This window comes from Lepidochelys olivacea (assembly GCF_965140295.1).
Source record: "Lepidochelys olivacea isolate rLepOli2 genome assembly, chromosome: 6".
Lineage (NCBI taxonomy): Eukaryota > Metazoa > Chordata > Testudines > Cheloniidae > Lepidochelys > Lepidochelys olivacea.
Genome location: NC_140416.1, coordinates 97,854,535 through 97,869,281, shown reverse-complemented (window position 1 = coordinate 97,869,281; position 14,747 = coordinate 97,854,535). Strand labels below are relative to the sequence as shown.

General features: G+C 42.6%; 1 protein-coding gene across 4 annotated transcripts in view; it reads left to right on the top strand.

Annotated features, from left to right (window-relative positions):
- The window catches only part of TTC7B (tetratricopeptide repeat domain 7B), a 314,696-nt gene that overhangs the window by 153,222 nt on the left and 146,727 nt on the right, over positions 1–14,747 (top strand). For 3 of the 4 annotated variants that reach the window (XM_084630295.1, XM_084630298.1, XM_084630297.1), the window contains 4 exons: positions 3,088–3,171; positions 4,979–5,083; positions 7,139–7,256; positions 7,776–7,833. In XM_084630295.1, coding sequence (XP_084486421.1) covers positions 3,088–3,171; positions 4,979–5,083; positions 7,139–7,256; positions 7,776–7,833 — 365 coding nt within the window. The remainder of the gene's footprint in view (positions 1–3,087; positions 3,172–4,978; positions 5,084–7,138; positions 7,257–7,775; positions 7,834–14,747) is intronic. The other variant, XM_084630296.1, reaches the window with a different exon arrangement.

Genomic DNA, 14,747 nt, shown 5'->3' with positions numbered 1-14,747 from the left:
CATTCCAAATCCTATTTTTATATCTGGAATAAGAAATTTTCTCATAGTTAAACTAGTAGGAAGAAAGTAAAGACTTGAAACTGCAAGGTGAGGAGTGTTTTGGCTCCATTTTGTTGGCTCAGATGCAGAGTGATGAGCACCTTGCAGAATCAAGCTCTAGATGCAGAATGAACTGGGCAAGAACAGGCATGCATTGAGACCAGATATATTCATGAAGAGCACAGCACGTTTGAATTTAAATTCATGAACATTATAAAAACTATATAGTGATTGTAAAACATTTATTTATTTATTGGCTCCTGTTCAGGGGAACAGTTTTAAATGGAGAGATGTTAAAATCACAATATATTTTTTTTAAAAGAACATGTATGCATACACACCACTATATGTACAACTTTATAACAGAGTTCTCAATGTCCATGACTAGGCCATGTGTTCATATCTCATGGCAATCCTGAGAACCAGAGAACCTTTCAGTTGAGACTTCACATCTTAAAAGGGGGAAAAAATGGGCCATGTGCAAGTGTTTTCCATTGCACTGCAGAGCAAAATGGATTTCCTTGGCTCCAGGTTGACAGCCTTAAGGACCCCTAATACAGATAGGAAATTAAACTTGAAGACAGTTTGATGGAGGTCAAGGAAAACACATCAAAGGTGGTAATTGCAAAACAATATATCTGCTATGAAAGAGCTGTCAAGATACTGGAAATTACCAATTCCAATTACCCTGGAAAACCAGGGCTCACTAAATATGTGTGGAATCGCAGTACAACTGGTTAATATCAAAAGCAGAAGTTCATTGGCACTCTCATTCCTAACAGATTTGTTGAAAATCCCACTTTACATATGAAAGAATTATGGTATCATGGGCAAGAACAAGTAGGTAAATCAAAGCTAAAGAGAGACTCTCGTCGTTTTAATGGTGAATCTTTGAGAAAAGTAGATAAGTTTTATTAGCAAGAAGAGATCATAAGGACAAACTTCCATATCAAGGGAATTAGATCTTTGTTTCTGGATTAGAGCTCCATCAAAATACCTCCCAACATTTCAAGAGGCTAAAGTGGCCCAGGTTCTGCCCTGGGTGGTGGTGGGACAGGTGCTGCCCCCAGTGGGTGGGTAGCACTGGGGAGGGGTCAGCTGCTGCCCCAGAGATTGGGTGGCCCTGGGGGGGGAGTTGCTGAGTGAACCTTCTTTGCACTCACCCCACTGCAGCAGCTCCGGTCCTGCAGGGCTGGCAGGGGTTGGCTACTTGCTCTGGGCATTGTCACCTGACCCCGGGGGCTGCTGAGATTTGGGTAGGCATTCCTGATAGGGATGGCCAGACAAAATTTGAGTGAGTGGTGCTGTGACCCGATGTAATAGGTTGCAATGCCACCTGCAAAAATCTTTGTGCAACAGTTCTGCAAAGGAATTACTGATTGTTTTAATAAAACAAAAAACACCCACCACTGGTGAAATGTAAATGTGCATATGGTACTGTAATTTTTAAGGATAATAATTAACAATATTTCTGTATTCAAAAGAATTTCCTATAGAAATATTATTCAGTAAACAGAATGCCTAGTTAACACATTCCTACTATTTTCATCTATTTCAGCCTCAGTATTGTACCGTACTTCACTTCAGCTCCTGTTATATGGAAACACAATAAATATTGGTTTTGTTTTATTTCTGTGCTTTCCATAATACTGAAGGCTCATTTGAATATCAGAAATAGTATTTGGGTTCTTAAAGTTTGGGGGTATTTATTGGACATCTGTCAGTGCAGAACACCTAGTTTGTATAATTGGGCTTTGCATGCTAGGATGGTAATTGCTAAATCAGTTTGTTTAATCCAGAAGAGCATCCAATCTCTTGACTCATTTATAAAACCAGAATAATCATAAGAGAAAATGGTTTCTTAATGGCAACAGCAAATATGAAACTTTTGTAATTGATACACAACACTAATTAAATATATTAAATCTCTATATAATAATGATCAATGTACCTTACAGCTGTGGTTCTCAAAGCCGGTCCACCACTTGTGCAGGGAAAGCCCCTGCCGGGCCGGACCGGTTTGTTTACCTGCCGCGTCCGCAGGTTCGGCTGATCTCGGCTCCCACTGGCTGCGGTTCGCCACTCCAGGCCAATGGGGGCTGCGGGAAGCGACGCAGGCCAAGGGATGTGCTGGCCGCCCTTCCCGCAGCCCCCATTGGTCTGGAGCGGCGAACCGCAGCCAGTGGGAGCCACTATCGGCTGAACCTGCTGACGTGGCAGGTAAACAAACCGGTCTGGCCCGGCAGGGGCTTTCCCTGCACAAGCGGCTGACCGGCTTTGAGAACCACTGCCTTATGGCATCCAATTACTAAGTGAGAGTCTTAGCTGAATATTCAGTGTAATAAATGAGTATTCTGATTTCATACCCACCAGTAGTTTGAGTCCAGATGTTTCTTTAAATTGGAAATAATACTGCCAGATAAATTTTTCATTGTACCAGTGACCAATTGTGAGGGTTCTACTGCTGCAACAAGTGTTCGCTTTGAATGAGAAGATGGGTATGTAGTTTCCTTTGGCACCTGAGTCTTAAATAAGCACCCACCTGCTAGAAGTCTCAGGTCCCGCATCTAACAGCCACATGGCAGATACGTATCACTCCTTCAATCAGCATAAAAAGGAACAGCCACCATAGCAATATTTAAACATTAATGGTGTAAGGGAGAGAAATTTTCTCCTTGGCTCTTAAATTTTGTAAATTTCTGTTAGAATGATTCTGTAGATTCTGACAGCTTCTGTTTGTTTTGTTTTATTAAGTAGTAGTATTTATTATTTGTATTGTTGTAGTACCTACCACCCCTAGTGCTAAACACACACAACTGAAAGACAGTCCATTTCCCAAAGAGCTTATTATCTAGGTATGCAGATTATTTGAACCAATTAGGTTTTCATTTCATATACTTCAAGTGAGGATGTATATGCAAAATAATCCAAAGGCTTGCCTGTAGATTTGTATCTTCTTAGGCCATTAAGATAAGCATGTGCATAAATCTTTGAAAGCCCTTAATTAGTATTTTATAAATTTATTAATCATTTTTACTTTAAAATTAGTGTTTAGAAAGAGCGATGAAGTTTGCATTTGAAGAGTTCCATCTTTGGTATCAGTTTGCATTGTCTCTAATGGCAGCAGGAAAAGTAAGTCTAATCTTTTCTGTATATAATTCTTTGTATTGAGGGCTAGTAGTAATAAAACTTACGTAGTGTTTTTCATCTTCAAAGAACTTTGAAAACATTAACTAATCCTCACAGAAGCTCTGTGGATAGTGTACCAATAAATTTGTGGTCAGTGTGGTACAAGGCACAAATAAATACAGTTCCTGCCTCAAGAATTTACAATCTAGATGGGACCAATATTAAATATTTGGACTTTTCTGCTATACATACTAAACTAATCAGTAAAGTAAATGTAAGCTGTATTATTTTGTTTATTTTAGATCAGTTAGACATTACTCTGGAGAAAAATGCAATAGAGTTTATTTTTTTATCTACCACTGTGATCAACAGGTGTTTGATTTTTAGATCCAAGCTCATATATTCAAACTGATCTTGGAAGACAATCCAATAGACTTCTAAATGTATTTAGTTTGGGACCTCTGTTCACACCATTATTTGTCAAATATTCTTGTCCAGGATGTCCTCATGGACAAGTAAAAATTGAGTTGGAATATGGCAACCCTCATCTTTTGGATACATTTTTCCTCTTAATTATGAATTAGTATGGAGAACAAGCCATTTTTGTTACATATTATGAATAGTTAATGTCTCCTTCTTCCACCAAGCCAAGTCTGACTGTGCACATATCTTTACTACTAAGAAAGATAATTTACTGAGAAAATTTTATTTATTTAAAGGAATGTTTTGTGGATCCCCTATCTTGGTGCCTTTTTTCTTCTGCCCCATGCCCAGTTTATTTTTAGAGTGGCCTCTAAATTATGCTGGGGACAGTAGCAGAAGAAAAAAGGCCTCAGGCTCAGGTAGCCATAAAGAGCTGATCTATACTACCCCAGTTCAGAAAGGTCCCTTACGTGCTGTTATGTCAGCTGGGCATCACTGGAGTACAGCTTGTTCTGGCTATATTCGTTCCTTCCGTTCACTAGTCATACCTAAGGCTACGTTTTAGTCATGGGTATTTTTACTAAAAGTCATGGACAGGTCATGGGCAGTAAACAAAAATTTACGGCCTGTGACCTGCCCATGACTTGTACTATATACCCCTAACTAAAATGGTGCCTTAGGGGTACCGTAGGTGGTGGGGGTGGGGGGCAGGTGGCAGCGCGTGACCTGGGGCCCCTGCTGTTATTGGGGAGGGCGTCTGGCGGGGCTGGCAGGCTCTGGGCAGCTCTTTAAGGCAGCCAGCATGTCTCTGCGGCCCCTAGGTGGAGGTGTGGCCTGGGGGGCTCCATGCGCTGCCCCTACCCTAAGCACCCACTCTGCACCTTCCATTGGTTGGGAACCGTGGCCAATGGGAGCTGCGGGGGCAGTGCCTGCACTCAGAGGTGGTGCGCCTCCACCTAGGAACATGTTGCTGCTTCCGGGGAACCCCCCCAAGGTAAGCGCCACCCAGAGCCCTCACCTCCTCCTGCACCCCAACCCCCTGCCTCAGTCTTAGTCATGCCCCTATGCTGTGGCGGGGATCAGAAGTGGATTGCTATAGACCAAAGGTGAGCCCTTAGCTCCCCTGGTAGGGCAGTTTTCTAGCTCCACCAGGAGTGGTATGCAGGGCTGGCATTTGATCCAGCATGATTGACTATACAGTGTATAAAGTCTTATATCTGATCTGTACAGATGCTTATGGCAGATTGTCAAAATAGAAATAAATTAATAATGGTTCCTTCAGCTAGTAAAACAGAAACTAGAAAATGTAACATGGGGGTCTTGCAATTGTGAGATGTTGGGCTTATGCTTTTAGAGTTTTTAGAGTGAAAAATATATTTTTATACAGTCTGCTCGAGCTGTGAAAGTCTTGAAGGAGTGTATACGTTTGAAACCAGATGATGCTACTATTCCACTCCTTGCTGCAAAGTTATGCATGGGATCTCTTCACTGGGTAAGTTTATATTAGCAGTCAGATCAGCAAGAACTGAGCATTTCAGAATGTGACAAATCCTTGGTTATGGACTTTGAAAATATGGTAGACACACTGACAGCACACAATAGAATATTGATTAAAATACAGCACAAATATTTTCTGTAGGATTGCAGTTGAACAGTACTGTTTATCAGTGTCTTTATATCTCCATCGTTTAAAAATATTCAGGAACAGTTATTGCCATTAAAGTCAACATTTAACAAAAGTTAGCACACCTTGATATCTGGTATTATAAGAAATAGCTAATGTATTTCAGACACTAAAGGGTGGTAACTGTTAAATTCTGACTTTTTAATAAATGACAACTACGTTAGCACAAAACTTTTTCACTTATATAGGAGCAGAATTTTTTGCATACAGATTTCAGAGAGAAGTAATTATCTACACAGCACATCATTTGCTTTAATGGTTATATGGTTCAGAGATTAGTCACTTATGTTAGCTTTAAGAGTAAATAATTGGAGGGAGGAGTTGTGACAACATTAAATTTTATTAATTATTCAGACATCCCAAGATCAGAAGGTAAAATTTCCTCTTGATATGTAGTACATATACTGTGTGTGTGTGTATGTATATACATTGTTTTTCAAATGTATTAAACTTTTGCAAAATATAAAAATTTTGAGTTGTGCAAATAGGAAGTGAATGAATACTATATCAATATACAAAGATCAAAAACAAAAAACATTTTAGTTTATTAGTTTAGAAAGAAAAATTTAACAATTTGTGAGTATAATAAAGCAACATAAAAACCTGCTTTCGTTACAGTCCTTAACACCCCGCAAAAAACTAACACACACACACAAGAATTTCGTAGTAACATTTCTGGTGAGGTTAGGTTTTGGAAAAACTCACTTTTTTATATACAGCCTAAATTTGGGACCATATTTAACTTGAAAGTGTTATTTAATAGTAAAATATGTTATTAGATGCCCTTGAAACTGGTATCTCTCTACACAACACATTGATTTAATAAAATGAATAATTTAACGTTCATTGTGGTTATTGTATGAGTTGCAAGGTGGGCCTGTAGCTTCCAGAGGAAATGGTTGAGAGGAAGAGGTGCAATTTTTGTAATAATTGTAGTTATATTTAATTTGTTTTGAATGTACAGTACCACAGAGGCGGGGCAGTGCTTTATAAATATCGCTTTTGTTTAGTTCAAGCAGAAATGAGAAAATGGTGCAGTAGCAGGGATATGACTTGTTAAGTTGCTGAAAACATAGTATTGCTTGATTGCTAATAGTGGTCCAAGTCCTGTAAATTGCCCTGTATGGGTAAATCCTGCATGGAGCAGCTTGCTGTATTGGGCACGTAGGTTTTAGTTTCATTTCCAGTAAATTCATGTTGTTTTTCTTAGCAGTTTATAGTCTAACTACTTGACAACACAAAGTGTAAGAGAGGGAGTGGTATATGAATGTGTAGACAGACCTTGATCTTACAAGGAGCTCTGCATTAGCAAATCCAAATCAATGGGTGTGCATGTGATGCAGAGATCTGTCTTGAGGAATCAGGGCCTTAGTTTCTGCATTTGTTTGTGTGCGTGTTTCACAGAGCAATAAGTCAGCAGGAAAACATTCTTTTTCTTTTTTAATTGGAAAATGTGACTGTAAGACAGTAAAGGTTGGCAGGTGGGATTCAGGGACAGGTATTGTATGTTTGTTTAACAGACTAAATTTCAAGTTCACTTGTATCCTTTCAGTGCTAGTTCCCATTTCACCATAGAAATGCGTGCCTCAGCTTTGTATAAGAGCTATATTCTTTGTTGTGAAGTTAAGAGGAAAACTAACAGGCGGAAAAGGGCAGGGTGTGCTTAAAGAAAGTGGTAATGGTTGAGATTATGTGGTAAACTGACCTAATGTATATTGCTTCCATAGTCTGTACACTTCTTTCTAATTTTGGAGTCACTGTAACACAGATTTTGGCTTGCTTTATATTTACGGTTTTGTGTGTGGAGTTTTCAAAAGCAAAAATCTTCCAAAGACTTATGTTCTTCTTTTGTATTATTTGCAGTTGGAAGAAGCGGAAAGATTTGCCAAAACGGTTGTTGATGTTGGTGACAAAACATCAGAGTTCAAAGCAAAAGGCTTTCTAGCACTGGGACTAACTTACAGCCTGCAAGCCACTGATGGTAAGTAAAAAATACACGCATAGGGTGTGTCTTACACTGCAGCTGGAGTGTGCTTCCCAGCGTGGGTAGACAGATGTGCTAGCTTTGCTCGAGCTAGCGCTGTAAAAATAGCAGAGTAGCAAAATAGCAGAGAAGGCGGCAGCTCCGGCTAGCCACCTGAGCACAAACCTGCCCAGACCCCCTTGGTATGCATTCAAACAGTTGGCCAAAGCTGCCACCTATGCTACTTTGGCTACGCTGCTAATTTTAGTGCACTAGCTCGAGCAAAGCTGGTGTGTGTCTGCCCATGATGGGAAGCACGCTCCCGCCTGCAGTTTAAACATACTCATAAAGTTAGAAAATACCAGTCATATCATAGAAAAACCTCAAACACACCAGCCTCTAAAAGAAAATGTGTTGTACGTTTTTTGTATCATTTTTGTTGTAATAGTCTGTGAATGTATTAATCTTTGTTCAATAAGCATGTGCAAGCAAATCTTTGACTCTTAAATATTGCTGATTAAATATATCCTTTTTTAGCTTCTTTGCGAGGGATGCAAGAGGTCCTGCAGAGAAAGGCTCTTCTTGCATTTCAGAGGTGAGTGGGTGTTAATCTTTTCATTTCATTCAGCTGTACATAGTGAAAAACCTTGTTATGTGGTTTTAAAAAAAGATATCTATGAAGATTGTATAATGAGGATTTTACCTCTGGGAGTCTGGTTTCATGGGTACAGAACATATTGCATTAACATTCACTTCATCAGTTTCTACCAGGCAAATCCAAACAGATTCCTAAAGATTTACCCTGATTTCATTATTAAAGATATTTTTGGTGCCATCTACCAGAGAATATTGTTTACTTAACAGCCTTTTAAAGAAATATTCTCTCTTTCTGATGTGCTAAAGGGGGAGAGGGGGAGGAAATAGAGTCTTAAGGTCACTGTTGAATCCAGTAAAATCATTTTTGTAGTGATTGTCACTGATCAAAGTGTACACCAAGATTTTTGCAATTGTGTATGCATAGTGTTTAGAGTGATATGTGATATAGTTTCTTTGTGCATTTGAATAAATTGGGAGTTTATCATTGCAAAAGATGCTGGATTGCGAGATCCGGAGAATGAAGTCCTCTGTAACCACAGAACAGTTACAGCGCAGGCAATGACTATGCAAATCACACATGCGCACATCCCCAAATCTTGACCCGGGGACAGAACTATTTGGAAGAGAAATGGGGGAACAAAAAGGGGTCGGTTTGTACATGAATCAAAGATTATAAATATAGAAAGAAGTTTAAATGGTAGAAGTGCCACAGTGTCTACACTTGATTCTTGCTAATGTATGTACTCTTGCATAAGCCCGCTTGCATTATATAAAAGACAAAATGCTTTTGCAGTTTTTTTTCCTATTAAATGTGTGGGTCACTGACTTATACTTGAATCACTTTTTACATGAACATGTAGGGTTTTGTTTAATATGGCAGCATTAGATTGGAGGAGAGTAGAGGAGAAATGGACATGTATGATACTATGATGGTATGACAGTTGTCATCTTGGCTGACATACCGGAATTGAACCGTGGACCTTCAGAGCAAAAGCATGAACATCTATGGCTTGAGCTAAAAAGCCATGGCTCGCTATCTGAGGGCTGTAACAACTAATTTCCTATGTGGATCAGCACACAGGGAGACCTGTAGCACTCACTTATCAGTGAGTTACAACAGTTGTTGCAGTCTGTAACAGTCTTGAGACTCTTAAGCTCTTAGAACATTGAGGATTCATAAATTCTGTAGCCACAAGGGACGAATGTAATCATCTCATCTGACCTCCTGAATAACACAGGCCATAGACATCCTTCAGAATAATTTGTATGAACTAGAGTATATTTTTTAGGAAAACATCCAATTTTGATTTAAAAATTGTCAGTGAGGAAGACTCCACCGCTACCCTTTGTAAATAGTTCCAATGATTAATTACCCTCACTGTTAAAAATGTATCCCTTATTTGTAGTCTGAATTTGTCTAGCTTCAACTTACAGCCACTGGGTCTTTGTCTGCTAGATTGAAGATCCAATTATCAAATATTTATTGTTCTTCAAGCGATGGTCCCTATTGTATTCCATAGAGGGTTACACATGCACACCATGTGTCCTGATTCGAAGAATTTGAAAGTAGTACCCATTGGCCTGCTTATGCGCCCTACCCGCCTTGGATGGTGGGGCAGGCTGACTGTGTCTCCAGTTTCTTCTTACCAGTGCATGGTATGAGTCGGAACCTTCAGTGTCCTTCTCTCTGATGTACTTCTAAAAATATAGCAGTAGATAGTTTTAGCAATTTTAACTGTAGTTTTATTTCCTGGTTTTAGTAACAGTTAGTTTAGAGTAGACTTCAGGGATTTTCCCCGTTCGTGCACCCCATAGTACCATGCAAGTACCGGGCTACCCTCAGAACTCCAGGCTTCAAATTCTGCAGCTCTTGCCATGATCCATCTCTGTCAGTGACAACGACCAATGCTGCCTCTGCTGCCTAGGAGAAGCTCACGTTGCAGTTGGGTATAGTATTTGCCATGCCTTCCCCAGCTGCAACCGAGAATGCTGAGCACTTTGTCTCCGGAAGTATCTCGTGGAGATGACTGTGAGACGGCATCCAGACCATGCTGGAGAACCCCTAGTGTATATCGGCCTTATTCAACAAGGAGTGCGCCTCTTGCTGCTTCATCTGGCTTTGGTGCCAGCGGAACCACTCCCACAGACCCCATGATGGGGCCGAGTTGGGAGATTAGGAATTTCTAAAATCATGGGACTAAGTCTTCCTCCCAGTCCAAGAATCTGGACATTCCTTCCACCAGCTGAGTCCAAGGGCACAGAGCACATTCCAAGTCCCACAGGCATGGGAAGAAGACCCATAAACAGTGGGATCCAGCGGTTCCAGGTGATGAACCTTTTCCCATACCAGAAAAGACCTCAGCGCCGGTACTAACAACTGGGAAAGAGAGTGTGTCCCTCACAACACAGAGATCTGGATCCACAGTTACATCCAAGAGTCTTCTCCATCAGGTCCCTCCACTTCCAGAGAAATCATATTCCCACCATGGGATGTGCCTGTGGTATGGGGTCTGTCACCCTCCTTGCATGTGCTATACACCATTCCATTGGCTCCAGTGTTACCACCTTTAGAACCGGAGTCTGTCTTTTCCTCTTCCAATGGTTCGGAACTGGGAGAAGAACCGCCTCTACCATACCACTCTTATGCACCATCACGGAGACCATCACGCTTTTGGGAACAGCTACCTTCTTATCCTCCCCAGAACCACTGGGGACCCCTGCAAGCTCTTGTTGATCTGGCTTATTGGCCATATTGGGGGCCCTGGGCGCATTATCCTCCTTCAGACCCCACCCAGTCTGCAAGAGAGTTGCTGTCAAGGAGGCCCACGGATCCAACAGCAGAGGAAGAATATTATACCCTGGTCATAGTGGTTCCGCCAGAGCTGGCTAGATTCCCATCCTCCAAGCCTCCAGATGAGGCTTTGACTGCATCATACCCTTCCCCACCAGATAACTTCAGATGATTCCAGTAGCTTTTACAGAGAGTTATGGGGGAACTTCAAATCCCATTGGAAGAGTTCAAGACTCCCAGGATAAGGTTCTGGACGTTCTTCGCATGTCGGGACCAGTGAGAATAGCACTACAAATCAATGAAGCCATATTGGAGCCAGCCAGGACAGTGTGGCACACGCCTGCCACATGTATGGGCAGCCCTAAAGGAGCAGAGAGACGCTACTATATCCTGGCCAAAGGATCAGAATTCCTCTTCTCCCACCCAGCTCCTAACTCATTGGTAGTTCAGGCTGCTGCAGAGAGGGCTAAGCACCAACATCTTTGATCTACACCTGCAGACAAGAAAGGAAAGCAGCTAGATATTTTGGAGAGGAAAGTCTTTTCTTACAATTATCAAGCATTATTGGCCAAGTTTGATTTCCTGAATTACACTAAATAAGAAGAATTTGCTAAGACCCTCCCATAAAAGGATCATGTCAGTTTTCATGCCCCCATCAAGGAAGAGAAACTCATAAGCAGAACTGACCTTCAGTCTGCAATAGATGCAGCTGATACCTCTTCTAGAGCCATGGCTACAGCTATTGTGATATGTAGGGAGTCCTGGCTTCACGCTTTTGGGTTTTCCTAGGGAGGTCCAGAACACCGTTGAGGACTTCCCTTTTGACGAATCCCGTCTCTTCAACCAGAAGACAATGAGTCGTTGCATATACTGAAAGACCCTAGGCCTATCCTTTTGCTTGTTGGGCATCTACATTCCTACCTTGAAATGAAAGTTCCACTGTCCGTCGTCCACCCAATGGTACAGGTCTTCTCAATTCTGTCATCAGAGACCTTATGAACCCCCACATAAATGACAAAAGATTCAGAGGTCTTACTTCCCTGGCCCCTCCTCTCCTCTCCCCCCCCCCAGGTTTCCGTGTCTCAGACCCAACTGCAAGCCAAGAGGTATTTTTGATGCAAGCCTGAGAGCCACCAACCACTCAGCCTAACGCTTTTCCATGCCTGGAGTGCAATAACAATGGACAAATGGGGGCTGAATGTTATCCATCATGGCTATATGATCGAGTTTGTAATACTACCTCCTCCAAAACCCCCATTCCCCTTCGGGGACCACTCTCACAACAATATCCTCACCCAAAAAGTAAACGCCTTATTACAATGGGGAGCGGCAGAACGCATTCCTCTAGAATATCAAGGAACAGGGTTCTTCTCAACTTAATTCATGAAAAAAGGTGGTTGGAGACCAATTCTTGATCTCTGCCACCCCAGTTGCTTCATCTGCAAACTCAAGTTTTGCATGGTTACGTTGGCAGTGATAATTCCATCCTTAGAGAATGGCATGTGGTTCAAAGCTCTCGTTATGAGGGAGGCTCACTTTCCACATTGATATTCACCCGCCCACAGACATTTTCTCAGATTTACAGTCAGCGCCAACCATTTCCAATACAGAGTACTTCGCTTTGGGATAACGTTATGGTCTACTTGTTTTTTCCATACCTCAATGACTGGCTCCTAGCTACCAGGTCCTGACAGGAAGTCCATGCCTAGACTTTTGTGTTACTCATCTCCCTGTCAGCATCAACTCTGGGAAGTCAATCCTCAACCCCATGCAATCACTGGATTTAATCGGGGGTAACATAAACTCAATCCTGGCATGAGCATACCTTCCCACTGACAAGTTTTAGTCAATAAATGTCGTCATAACTCGCATCACAAATAATCGTTCTGTACCAGCCAGGGATTATCTGTTGCATCTTGGCCACGTGGCTTCATGCACCTATGTGACCCCCTTCATGAGACTTCACCTCCACTGCCTTCAGACATAGTCCATCCGTGTACTCACCATTCCATCATTCTGTGGACCTCATGCTGACAGTCCTGGCCATGGTACTGTCTGCCCTCCTATGGTGGACAAACCCACATCACATACATGTGGGAATCCCCTTTCTTCCCTCCTCCTCAGACAAAACTATCTTCACTGAAGCATCCCTCTTGGGCTCGGGAGCCCATATAGATGACCATAAGACACAAGGGTCATGGATACCTCGAGAATCCAGGATGCACATCCATATCCTGGAACTCCGAGCAGTAAGGAAAACATGTGAATACTTTATTTTGCTCATTCTCTCTGGAATCTCAATCTCTGGCATTGGTGCATCAGCCATCAGATCATCCTAACCGCAGTCTACCTTCCAGGGACACAGACTGTACTCATGGACTCACTCAGCAGACGCTTTGTGATCAACCGCGAGTGGGAACTTCACGAGACAGTGCTACACACCACCTTCACACAGTGGGGGACCTCAGCTACATACCTATTCGCTTCTGAGACAAACAGCAATGCTCCTCGGCTTCTACTCCCAGGACAATGTTCTCCTACTTTCCTGGTTGGACCAACTCAACTATGCCTTTTCTCCACTATTGCTCCTGCTTCGCGTGCTTCACAAGATCCGACAAGACAAAATGACTGTCTTCTCATCGCCCCCTTCTGGCCCAGACAGTTCTGGTTTCCCAATCTCCTGCACGTGTCATCCACCCACCAATTCCCATCCTGAACTTTCCCTATCCTCTGACCCATTACAGTGGCAAGATCAAGCATTCCAATTCACATATACTACACCTCAGGGCTTGGTATTTGGATGAGAATCTAGTCTAGAGCAGACATGCTCCTTGGCTATACAAGACATTCTCTCTAACAGTAGGAAGGATTTCACTAGACAATGTTACCGGCCTAAGGGGAGATTTTTTTGTCTTGGGCACAACATAAAGAGGTTTTACCAGAAGCAGCAGGAATTCCCCTCATCCTAGACTACATTTTATCTTTAGTCATTGGGTCTCACCCTCAGTGCTTTTGAGAGTCCACCTGGTGGCAATTAGCACTTTCCTTCTACCTGTGGAAGGTTACTCTGTTCTTCTTTGAGTAGTGTCCCTACTGTGAGTGCTCCACTGTAGGTGCACTTACATCCCTATACTGCTGATTGGAGAATTTTGGTAGCAGTATCCATTCGGCCCACACATGTGCTGTCCCCACTTGCCCCACCACAAGGCTAACCAGCGCGCTGGGGTGAACCCCCCTCGGTTCCTTCTCAACCGCCCCTGGCTGGAGAGGGGCCGTTAGCAGTCCATTTGTGATCATTATCTTTGGTCTTTATTAGTATTTTTAGTAGCTAGTTAATCTCCTTCTTTCTTAGTTGTAGTTTTTCTTTATTTTCTCTTTAAAAACAAAACACCAAAAACTTAATTTTCTTCTTTGAGTGATTGCTCATGTGCATTCCACAGTAGGTGTGCGTGCTTACCACGTTCACTGGTGCTGGAAATTTTTCCCTTAGCAGTACCTGTAGGGGTGCACCCCTAGCAACCCCTGGAGTGGAGCTGCTATGGCACAGTATAAGGGGCACTGTGCGCTCCCCCCACCCTCAGATCCTTCTTCCCTCCAGTGAAGGTGCTTCGGAACTGCTCTGCTCCAGCTGTGCTTTAGCTTCCCTGTTCGGACTTCATTTAGTTCGTAGTTAGTTAGTACCTGTAGTTTAAAAAAGGAAAGAAGCAGCATAGTTAGAATAGATAAGCGCACCTGGGTCAGGGCATGCCCTGTGCCCCGAGCTTTTAAGTCGTGCGACACTTGTAAAAGTCCTATGCCTGTGAGTGATCCGCACACTGACTGTTTACGCTGTCTGGGGGAACCCAGCTCAGCTTCCCTCGGCTGGTGGTACACCCTGGGGAGCATGCTCCAAGGGGTCCTGTTCAGGGGCTGGCCTCCGACTTTAGAGTTGGTGTCTCATGTGTTGGACTTGGGGTGGGGAGCCCATATGGGAAACCTCCAGACCCCAGGTCTGTGGTCCACACAGGAACTAGACCTGCACATAAATGTCAAAGACCTTAGGGCAGTCCGTCTAGCCTCTGTGGCCTTTCGCTCGTGCCTAGCAGGCAGGGTAGTCAGGTTTCTCACAGACAACACGGCCT